The sequence below is a fragment of the Neopelma chrysocephalum genome, unplaced genomic scaffold (genome assembly GCF_003984885.1).
Source record: "Neopelma chrysocephalum unplaced genomic scaffold, ASM398488v2 Primary Assembly neopelma1_97028, whole genome shotgun sequence".
Classification (NCBI taxonomy): domain Eukaryota; kingdom Metazoa; phylum Chordata; class Aves; order Passeriformes; family Pipridae; genus Neopelma; species Neopelma chrysocephalum.
In genome coordinates, this window is record NW_020925670.1 from 1,374 (window position 1) to 12,026 (window position 10,653).

A 10,653-nucleotide genomic window follows, 5' to 3' on the forward strand; every position below is an offset into this window, starting at 1 on the left:
TCCTCCTTCTCTTCCTCTTCCTGCTCCTCCCACTCTTCCTCCTCCTCCTACTCCTCGTCCTCCTCTTCCTGCTCTTCCTCCTCCTCTCACTCTTCCTCCTACTACTACTCTTCCTCCTCCTCTTCTTCCTCCTCCTCTTCCTCCTCTTCTTCCTCCCATTCCTCCTCCTTCTCATCCTCTTTTTCTCCTCCTCCCCTTCTCCCTTCTCTTCATCCTCTGATCATCCCCAGCTGCACTCACTGCTTTGATGGCACCTCCTCCCTGCCTGTTTCACCGGAGTTTTACTTCCTCCTCTTCCTCCTCCTCCTCTTCCTCCTCCTCTTCTTCCTCCTCCTCCTCCTCCTCCTCTTTCTCCTCTTCCTCCTCCTCCTCCCTGTGCTGTGCTCACCCCCAGTTCCCCCCTGCAGCTCCTGCTCCCTGCCCGTCTCCCCGAGCGCCGTTCCCGCTGCCGGGGGAGCGGCGTGGGAGGGCTGTGCTCCAGCTCTGTGAGTCAGAGCCGTTCCTGGGGGATGAGGGAACAACCACACACACAAATCAGGCTCTCAGCTCACAATGCAGAGCCGAAAACAACCCCGGGGTGCCGGGGTCAGGCAGGATGCTGGGGGGATGCTCACGCTGCAAAGCGTTTCCCTTTTAAACCTCTCCCATCTGAGCGCTGCTTGTCAGGTATTTTGTTGGAATTGTTTGCTCAGAGGACGTGAAAAATTAATGGGAATCTGCTGAATAGTGAGGAAAAGCTGATGTAGTCGCTTAGCTGGTGTTTGTAGCAAGCACTGTGGTGAGGAAAGGCAGAGCCTGGCACAGCTCTGGCAGGTCACGCTTCAAAGGGATGGGAATTCTCAGGGTGAATCCTGACATTGTAAAAAACTTTTCCCAGCTTTTACAGCAAAAGTAGCTTCACTCTGAGAAACACTTAGAAATTATAGACTCAGGGAATTATTTAGGTTGGAAAAGCCCTCTGAGGTCGAGTCCAGCTGGTCCCCCAGCACTGCCAAGGCCACCAGTGCCCCATGTCCCCAAGTGCCACATCCACACGGCTGTTAAACTGTGGGACACACAGAAGGGACCTTGGCAATCACATGCAAAGGTTTCTCTAATTTCAGGCCTTGGGAGTTAATCCTGCACACAGAATCACAGCGTGGTGTGGGTTGGAAGGGACCTTTAAAGGTCACCCAGTCCAACCCCAGTGTCCTTTCCCTTCCACGGGATAAGGTACATGAGGCAATATCTGCGTGAGCTGGGTTCTCACCCAAACAATGGGGCATTTCAGGGCCTGCCTTGCTGGCTGCTCTCAGCTCCTGCTTTCCCAGGGCTGTGCAGAACCAGCTGGAGCGCAGGGCAGTGCTGCCAACCGCCTTCCTGGCATTCCACACCCTCCCCTCAGCCCCGGAGCCAAGTCTGAGCTCTGACTGCCTGGGCTTTGGGATGGACACAATCCCTGGTGCTCTGTGCTCTCTGTTCAGGGCACTGCCTGGGCCTTTCCTGGGGTGTGCAAATACCCGGCCACTGACTGCCAAAATCATGTTTATTATGTATTATTATATATTATTATATATTGTTTTATATACTGCTGCCAGAGCAGCTGCCACCCATCAGAGCCAGCCTGTAGCACTACCCCAAAAAACAGGGGGGGATCTGAGCCCTTTGCTGCTTCCAGGTGTGGAGCTGGGCACTGACATTGTTCCATCTTTGTCCCCAGACCCCAGGATGGCAGCAAACCAGCAGAGACCAGCCAGCCCCAGTCCAGCACGACAGGCTACAGCCAGCCCAGCCTGGGCTACGGGCAGAGCAACTACAGCTACCCCCAGGTGCCTGCCAGCTACCCCATGCAGCCCGTCAGCGCTCCTCCCTCCTACCCCCCGACCAGGTAACCCTTCCACAGGCTTGGGAACGCTCGGGGAGAGGCCTTTTCCTGAGGGGGTTGAATCAAAAGACATGGAAAAGGTGTTTTGGTGTCCCGGGAGGAGGAGCTGTGCCTCTTGTTGTGAGGTTGAGCGTGGCAGTGTCTCTGTGTGCACAGCTGAAAATGGTGACAAATGTTTTAAGGGATTTCCTACGTTTTTTAATTGTCAGAATTGAGAACTGTCAGGAATTTTCCTGGGGTGTGTCTCAGTGACCTTTTGCTTCTTCCTTGCACACACATGGTTGGGCCAGGAGCTCCCCTCTCCCCTCAGGTGTCTTTGTTGTGACTTCTAAAAGGTACATTTGGAAATCCTCAAAGCCTGAGCTGCCTGAGGGGAACTTTTATTATCCGGCAGCCGAAAATAATTCAGGAGGGGAGCCTGTTAGCTCTGCTGCCACTGAGTTTTGCCCTGTTACTTATGCCTTTTCCTAAAGGTATGACTAAGCTAGGACTGCTCACATGGATGTTGCTTTTACAACCCTCCAGCCTGGCCTCCATAGGGTGACTTCAGCCTTTAAAATGATCTACAACCCTACATATGGCTCGTGACCGCGTCGCCTTCCAGCCTCACGCACCCTGCCGGGGAATTGCCTCGTCATTCCCGCCTTTCCCGTGCTTTTCTCTTCCAGCTATTCCTCCACACAGCCAAGCAGTTACGACCAGAGCACTTACTCCCAGCAGAGCAGCTATGGGCAGCAGAGCTCCTACGGCCAGCAGAGCAGTTATGGGCAGCAGAGCAGCTACGGGCAGCAACCCCCTCCCACCAGCTACCCCCCTCCCAGCGCATCCTACAGCCAGGCCCCCAGCCAGTACAGCCAGCAGAGCAGCAGCTACGGCCAGCAGAGTGAGTGGGAGCCCTCAGGGGCAGCCCTGGGGTTGTTCTGGGGCTGAAACTCAGGGCTGTGTTGAAGGGTTGTCACTGGGGTTTGTCCTTTCCCGCTGCCGCGGTGGCAGGTTGGGATAATCCCCTGGGCGGGGTTGGAAATACAGAGCACGAAGTGTTTGGGATGAGGAGGTGGGTGAGGAGCTGGGGGGGCTCAGCCTGGAGAAAAGGAGGCTCAGGGGGGATCTTCTGGCTTTCTACAACTCCCTGACAGGAGGGAGGAGCCAGAGGTGGGTCGGGCTCTGCTCCCAGGGAACAAGGGATGGGATGAGAGGAATCGGCCTCAAGCTGTGCCAGGGGAGGGTCAGGTTGGATATTTGGGAAAATTCCTTCAAGGAAGGGGTGATCAGGCCTGGCACAGCTGCCCAGGGCAGGGGTAGAGTCCCCATCCCTGGAGGTAGTTAAATCCATGTGGATGTGTCCCTCAGGGACGTGGGTCAGTGGTGGGGGAACAGTTGGGCTTGATGATCTCAGAGGGCTTCTCCAACCTGAATCCCCGTGGTGCTGCCCTTGTGGCTGAGGGCAGCTGGAAGGGCTGCATGTCCCTGACATGTGTCTGTCCCACACTTCCCCAGGCTCATTCCGCCAGGACCATCCCAGCAGCATGAACATGTACGGGCAGGAATCCGGAGGCTTCTCCGGCCCAGGAGAGACCCGGAATCTGAGCGGCCCCGATAGCCGGGGCAGGGGACGAGGGGGATATGATCGAGGAGGCATGAGCAGAGGTGGGCGGGGAGGAGGACGCGGTGGAATGGGGTAAGAGCAAAGCTTTTTCTCCTTTTACCTAATCCTGGTTTACCCATAGGATTTGAAACGGAAAAGAAGGGACTGAAAGGTTGTCCTTCCCGACAGCGCTTCCATGGAGAACATCTCTGTTATGGCATTGCTTGTAATCCATGGAAGCGTTCTATCCCGAGGGGAGATAGGGAGCAGGATGTGTTTGGTTTGTCCTGCGGATGGTTGGGCTCCTGGGAGGGGTAAATTGGGGGGATTGCTGACCTTGACACTTTCAGCTCCCTTCGTGGTCGCCCCGAGGTGGAACCTCCGTGGGGTTTAACAGTAACTGCGGGCGGAACACACACAAACCTCCCAGGGGGTCCAGGGCTCCCTCCCTGCGCCTCAGCAGGGCGGATTTGGGCAGGTCAGGGGTGTGCAGGGCAGGAGCCTCCTCAGCAGAGCCTGAGACACTTGGAGCGTGGAGGAGGACCCCCAGGGCAGAGGGCAGAGGTTTGGCTCCCAGGCCAGCTCCCCCTCGGAGCGTTCCGGTGCTGCTCCGGATCAGTGTGGCCATTGTAACCGATGGCACGACCCGCTTTGGTTCACCTGTGCCTTCAGCTGTGCCCCCCACCCCCTCCGTGCAGGTTGTTCTGGTAGAGGTGAGGGAGGAAAACCATCCCCAGAGGCTCCTCAGCGAGGGAATTCGTAGCTTTGTGTGTGTTCCATCCCCTCACCCTGCTGCTCAGAGCTATGCAGAGTGTCCCCAGGTGTGGCACGGGACACGCTGTGCCCGCCCTGGCGCTGCCAGGGTGGCCCTCGTGGCGACTGCTCTCCGCAGGCGACTTGTTCCCGTGTGGCACGGCCCAGTTTGGCAGCGGGAGGCCCCACCCTGCATAGCTCTGTCGCAGCAAATTGACGTGGCATGAAATCTTTATCAGAGGAACCCGAGAGAGGCGTGCAAACGGGGCTGGTCTGTGTGGGAACGTCCAGCTCGGAATTGGCTCGCGCGGAACAGAGTCCCGCGGATCTGCATAAAGATTTCACCCCCCGTGGCTTTTATCTCTTAACAATTATAAAGTAGATGTAGACACCTGAAACGTCTATCATCACATCTTCAAATTTCTAGCCCCTTCAGAGCTTTTCTCCCGCCAAAGATTTGTCACCTTGTCTCTTGATTTTCACACCTCAATCCCAGCTCAAATTTGCATCCCTAGTGAATTCCCACCTGGCCAGACCCTTACAAAGGGTTCCCCCCCAGCCTTATGGACGTAGAGTTGGTGCTGTCCATAGCACAGGTGGCCTTCAGGGGACGCCCAGGGCAGGTAGGGGAACTCGGCCCACCTTAGAGTGCTGTGGTGATGGATTTCAGTGTCTCCAGCAGGTAAGGAGCTCGATGTTATTAACGTGCCCTTTCTCATTGCCTCGATGATTTGATATTTGATGACAATGGAAAACTTTTTAACATGCTTTGTCGCATTTATATGCTACAGGTTACAAAGTGAGAGCCTTGTATACACCTCAATACTTAAAAAGTACCCGTACTCAGTACTCAGCCGGCAGCATAATGAAAAGTGGGACTAGACACGGTGTCCATATGGAGAGGAAAAATATACAATAGAATATTTTTAACCCAATGTATTGATTGTATAAACGGAATCCTTCTGTAACTTTTGGTAACTGCATACTTGTTGTTTGGTAATAAAGCCAGAGGAGGGTATACTACTACTACTACTTTAGAATTGTGTAACGTTAAAAAAATAGAAAAAAAAAAAGAAAAAGTGTAAAAAAAAAAAAGTTATGTTTAAAAAAGAGAGACGTTACGTAAATGGTGTGTACTTTTAACGAGAGGAGGCAAAGCTGCATGCAACAGCTCGAAATTCTGTATTGACTTCTTTTTTTCCCAAGTATTAGAGGTGCAATACTTGCTAGAAAATTCATGGTGCTCTCCCTCCTCCACTCGGCTCCTTCCAAACAGCTCATCTCACACCCCCCCCAAAAAAACAAAACCAAACCAAAACCAAAAGAGCAAGAAACAGCCCAAATCGTTTTCCAGGTGGCATTTTCCTACTTAACCACCACGCTCCAAAAGCGCTTTCAGCTGTGAAAGCCTCGGCCCAAGCTTTTGGTGAAAGCTGCGGCCTCGCTCGCATTGGCACGTGCCCCAAAAAGCCACGGGAGTGTGTCCACAAAGCTGCACCCCAGGCCTCGGAGCCCCCGCCGCACTCTGTAAGTTCTTCCCTCCAGAGAGTTGTTAAATCCACTCGTGACCTGGAAATGTATGGCTTTCTTTTGAGGGTTGCAGGGGCGCCGTCAGCTGAACTCTGTGTCGTAGGGTCTCGCGTTTGGGGTGGTCTCCTTTTGCACTGTTAACTGTCAGGGACCCGCGGGCCACAGGCTGAGGGTGCTGCTCCGTGGACACACCGAGGGGAGGGAGTTGGCCACTGAAACAGCCCCCGATTTCTCTGAAACGCACATGAAAACGCCCCCCCTCCCTCGATTTCTGCCACAAAATCCCCTTTCTTTGCCAAGTATTGCACCGACGATACCTGAGTAACGCCAGGGCGCCGCCGGCAAAGCGGCGCCTCAAACCCCGCGCCAGGTTGCTTTTATATTGTAAAGAAAATTTGAGCGAGCTGCCCTTCTGAAGAAAGGCCTAGTGCCGAGATGAGACAGAGACAGAGAGATGTTTGGAGATGTTTAGCCAGTGCCCTTCTCCCCTGTGAGCCGCAGAGGCTCAGAGCGGTGCTGGCTTTGTAAAGGGAAAGGCCTTCATTTCTTCGTTTATCCCCCCAGCAGCGCTGGAGAGCGAGGTGGCTTCAATAAGCCTGGTGGTAAGTTTTTGAGCATTACAATGGATAGTGTTAAAAAAAAAAAAAAAAAAAAAAAGCATTTGCAGACAGTTTTTTAGAACGAAGCGTAATTTTTTTATTCGTTTTAAGTGGTTTAAAAATGACATATGCAACGAGACTGTAATGGGTACTGCCGGCGATGCCTAAGGGTAATGCGGTGTCACAGGACGCAGTGGAAGAGTTGAGCAACCACTCCTGTAATTTTTGGGGAAAAGAAATGGTTTGGATGTAATAAATCTTTTTTTCTTTTGATATTAAGTAACTTATATTAGCGAACTTAAAAAAAAAACCCGATTGGCTTGGCGTAACGTTTTATTTATGTTTTTTTTTTAAATCAGCGTTAATGGTTAATGGTTTGAGAGCTGCTTAAAAAAAATCAGCGTGCTAGTGGTTAACGGTTTGAAAAAGTGCTAAAAAAAAAAAAAAGAAAAAAAAAAAACAAAACAACAATGTAACAGTGGTTGTTGGTTTTGAAAGAAGTGCTAAAAGTAGCCACCTGATGGCCCAGTAAGGTGCAGTGCTGCTGTTGGGGCGGCGCAGGTCAGTTGGAGGTTCCCCCTCCGTAGCTAGTGTTGTGTGTGTCGGTTCTCCAGCCCCAGGGCCCGCACTAACACCGCTCCCTGTGCTTCTCTCCCGCCTGGCAGGACACATGGAGGAAGGACCTGACCTGGATTTAGGTAATTCCCGTCAAAATCCCCCTCCTGAGCTTGGGAACCGGACGCTTGTGTCCTCGGGAGCGCCGCAGGTGTCAGCCCACGGCAGGTGGAGCCCCGCTGCCCACGGGCTCTTCCTGGCTCTTCCCGGCGTTGCCTGATTCCCAACTCATCCAGACAGCTGGACTGTGGAAAACCACACGTGGTTGTGAGACACCCGCCCTTCTCCGCAGGAATTAGAGGGGTTTGGGGCTGCTCTGGAGCTTTTCCAGGGATTCTGCAGTAGCCCTGAGTTGGGAGCTGCTCTGGAGCTTTTCCAGGGATTCAGCAGTAACCCCTGATTGGAGGCTGCTCCAGGGATTCAGCAATAGCCCTGAGTTGGGAGCTGCTCTGGAGCTTTTCCAGGGATTCTGCAGTAACCCCGGGTTGGGGGCTGCTCTGGAGCTTTTCCAGGGATTCTGCAGGAGCCTCCTCCCGTGCCACAGCAGCCTGTGGCCTTATGGGTTGTCCCTTCCTGTCCTACAGGCGTGTCTGGAAGTTATGTGTCAGCTTCCAGCATCGGAAAAGGGGGGTGGGATGTCCGTGTGTGGGAGCCCAGAGGGCACCAAGGTCTTCCTGATCCCTCCCCTGGGCTGTGTCCTGATATGACCGGGGGGTTCTTCCCGCAGGGGGGGCTCTGGGGTCTGTCTGGCAGGACATGGGGGGGGTTCAGTCACCTCCCTCGGGGTCAAGGGTTTCCTGTCGCTCACTGGGAGCGGAGCCACAGCTGGGAATGACGGGATGGAAAGAACTCGGCCCTGGGGTATCCCTGCCCTTCCTCTCCCTGCACTGACCCTGGGAATTGTCTCCTAGGCCCCCCCATGGAGCCGGAGGAGGACTCAGACAGCACTGCAGTGTATGTGCAGGGACTCAATGATAATGTGACCCTGGAGGATCTGGCAGATTTCTTCAAACAGTGCGGTGTTGTCAAGGTGAGGGGACACCTGTGACCCCTGATGGCAGGGCAAAGGGACCACCCTCCTGCTACTCTTCCTCCCCCTCCCTGCACATTGCTCACACCCTTCCAGCCCATCAGGTCCCTGGGAGAGGCCTGTTGGGCCTGGCAGTGCCATTTTGGGCCCGTTCCTTTATTTTTGGGGTGTCTGGGCAGTCCCTGTCACCCATGGTAGGCCCAGGGGGCCGTTTCTTCTGCCCCGGAGTCCTCAGAACGAGCCTTGCTTGTCTGGAAAGCAGAACAGAGAGTAAATCCCTGCTGGGAGAGGGACTCCAGGTGACATCCCACTGTCCCTTAGATGAACAAGAGGACGGGGCAGCCCATGATAAACCTGTACATCGACAAAGAGACAGGCAAGCCCAAAGGTGACGCCACCGTGTCCTACGATGACCCATCTACTGCCAAAACAGCCGTGGAATGGTTTGATGGTGAGTGCAGGAGGGGGATTGGGATGGAATTCCCTGTAGGAAGCTCCAGGGTGCAGGTGTGCGCTGATGTCCTCTCCTTGTGTCCCTCCTAGGGAAGGATTTCCAGGGCAGCAAGCTGAAGGTGACCCTGGCACGGAAGAAGGGCCCCATGAACAGCCTGAGGGGCGGGATGCCACCCCGGGAGCAGCGGGGAATGCCCCCCCCTCTCCGAGGAGGTACCGGCTGGGACCCCCCAGAGCTGCTCCCTTTTCCCCCCCACCCTGCCTGTGGCTCTGGCACTAACGGGGCTCCTTCCACAGGTCCGGGGGGTCCTGGTGGCCCAGGGGGGCCCAGTGGCCCCAGCGGCCCCATGGGCAGGATGGGTGGAAGAGGAGGAGACAGAGGTGGCTTCTCCTCGAGAGGCCCGCGGGGGTCCCGGGGAAACCCCTCCGGAGGGAGCGTCCAGCACCGCGCCGGAGACTGGCAGTGCCCCAACCCGTGAGTACCCCGGGTCCCCTTTGTCCCAGGGCCTGCCAGGACCAGGAGGCCTTTCCCAAAATCTCTTGCGGGGCCTTCCCAGGAAGCTCCTTCCTCCCACCTGCGTCAGGGAGGGAGGGATGGGGTCACTGTAGGGGCTGTGGGTGAACAGGCAGCTGGACCCCACCCCAGTGGGGGAGCCGGGCCAGGAGATGAGCCCCAGGTCCTGCTCTGCCCGTGCTCTCCTGCTCGTGGTGCCTCCTGGCATTCTCCCAGCAGGAATGTCGTCCTGCTCTGGGCTGACTGGTGTTTGTACCCAGGGGCTGTGGAAACCAGAACTTCGCCTGGAGAACGGAGTGTAACCAGTGCAAGGCGCCCAAACCCGAGGGGTTCCTCCCACCTCCCTTCCCCCCTCCAGGTACGTTGTGGGGGCTCACGGTGGGACACCCCAGGGCTGGCCTTGGGCTCCTCGGGGAGCAGCTGGGCCAGCCCCTGAAGCTGCCAGGCCTTCATTGCTCTGTGAGCCATGACGTGGAGGCTGGGATCACAGTTCCTTTGGGATCTGGGGGCCCTTCCTGGGGGGCTGCTCCCACCTCGTTAGGGCCCTAAGGAGCTGCAGCTCCCCCGGCTCGGGAGGAGCTGGGTGAGGGGTGGACAAATCCCCTCAGGGTTCCTGGCATCTCCTGGGCCTTTTGCTGCTCATGGCAGAGCTGGCTGTCCTGGGATCGGGGGTAGGGTACACCCAGAGCAGGATGTGCTGCCCTGGGGTCACTCTGAGGGTCTCTCCTCCCCCCCAGGCGGTGAGCGGGGCCGGGGCGGCCCCGGGGGGATGCGCGGTGGGCGCGGCGGGGGCCTCATGGACCGAGGGGGCCCCGGGGGGATGTTCCGAGGCGGCCGCGGCGGAGACAGAGGCGGGTTCCGAGGAGGCCGCGGGATGGACCGAGGAGGCTACGGAGGAGGAGGCCGGAGAGGAGGAGGAGGAGGAGGCCCCGGGGGACCCCCCGGACCCCTCATGGAGCAGATGGGAGGAGGAGGCAGAGGACGGCGTGGAGGGCCGGGAAAGATGGACAAGTATGGATGGAGGGGGGGGCAGAGTGATGGGGGGGACGTGGGGAGGGGGAGATCCTGATGGGGAAAGGACGTGGGTGACACTGGGACCCCAGTGAGAGGGTGATGAGGGCTGGGTGGGTGGTGGGAGAAATGAGGAGGGGGCTAATAGGTGGGAGGACAAGTGGGTAGGGGATTTAATGGGGGGGGATGAGCAGGTGGGGGAGTGAGTGGGTGGGTGGGGGAGTGGGTGGCAGGATGAGCAGGTTGGGGAGTGAAGGGGTGGGGGGCGAGTGGGTAGGAGGGCAAGTGGGTAGTGGGGTGGGTAAATGGGTGTCAGGGTGAGTGGCTGGGGGTTTGAGGAGTCCCCCCCAGCCCAGGGAGGGCTCCTGGACCCCAGGACTGACCCGTGCCCCCCCTCTGTGCCCACAGGGGCGAGCACCGCCAGGATCGCAGAGACCGGCCCTACTAACGCCGCCCCCCCAGAGCCTCATTTACTACCAGATTTATTTTTTAAACCAGAAAAAAAAAATCTTTTAAATTTATAATTCCATATTTATAATGTTGGCCACAACATTATGAGTCCTCCTTGTCTGTACTTTAGTATTTTTCACCGTTTGTGGAGAAACATTAAAACCAAGTTCAGCGGTAGCGTGACGAGTTCTTTCTTCCCCTCCCCAAAATAAAACCGGTTGTTTAACGCGCCCCTTTCCCCCCCTCCCC

The 10,653-nt window shown here is 56.3% G+C and overlaps 1 protein-coding gene across 1 annotated transcript in view; it reads left to right on the top strand.

Annotated features, from left to right (window-relative positions):
• The window catches only part of EWSR1 (EWS RNA binding protein 1), a gene marked incomplete at its 5' end in the record, with an annotated part of 11,420 nt that extends 970 nt beyond the window's left edge, over positions 1-10,450 (top strand). The window contains 12 exons of the mRNA XM_027671081.1: positions 1,700-1,867; positions 2,533-2,747; positions 3,362-3,542; positions 6,297-6,334; positions 6,997-7,029; positions 7,858-7,976; positions 8,298-8,427; positions 8,520-8,642; positions 8,727-8,904; positions 9,204-9,301; positions 9,681-9,954; positions 10,363-10,450. Of these exons, the coding sequence (XP_027526882.1) occupies positions 1,700-1,867; positions 2,533-2,747; positions 3,362-3,542; positions 6,297-6,334; positions 6,997-7,029; positions 7,858-7,976; positions 8,298-8,427; positions 8,520-8,642; positions 8,727-8,904; positions 9,204-9,301; positions 9,681-9,954; positions 10,363-10,402 (1,597 nt within the window). The remainder of the gene's footprint in view (positions 1-1,699; positions 1,868-2,532; positions 2,748-3,361; positions 3,543-6,296; positions 6,335-6,996; positions 7,030-7,857; positions 7,977-8,297; positions 8,428-8,519; positions 8,643-8,726; positions 8,905-9,203; positions 9,302-9,680; positions 9,955-10,362) is intronic.
• Between the last annotated feature and the right edge of the window lie 203 nt (positions 10,451-10,653).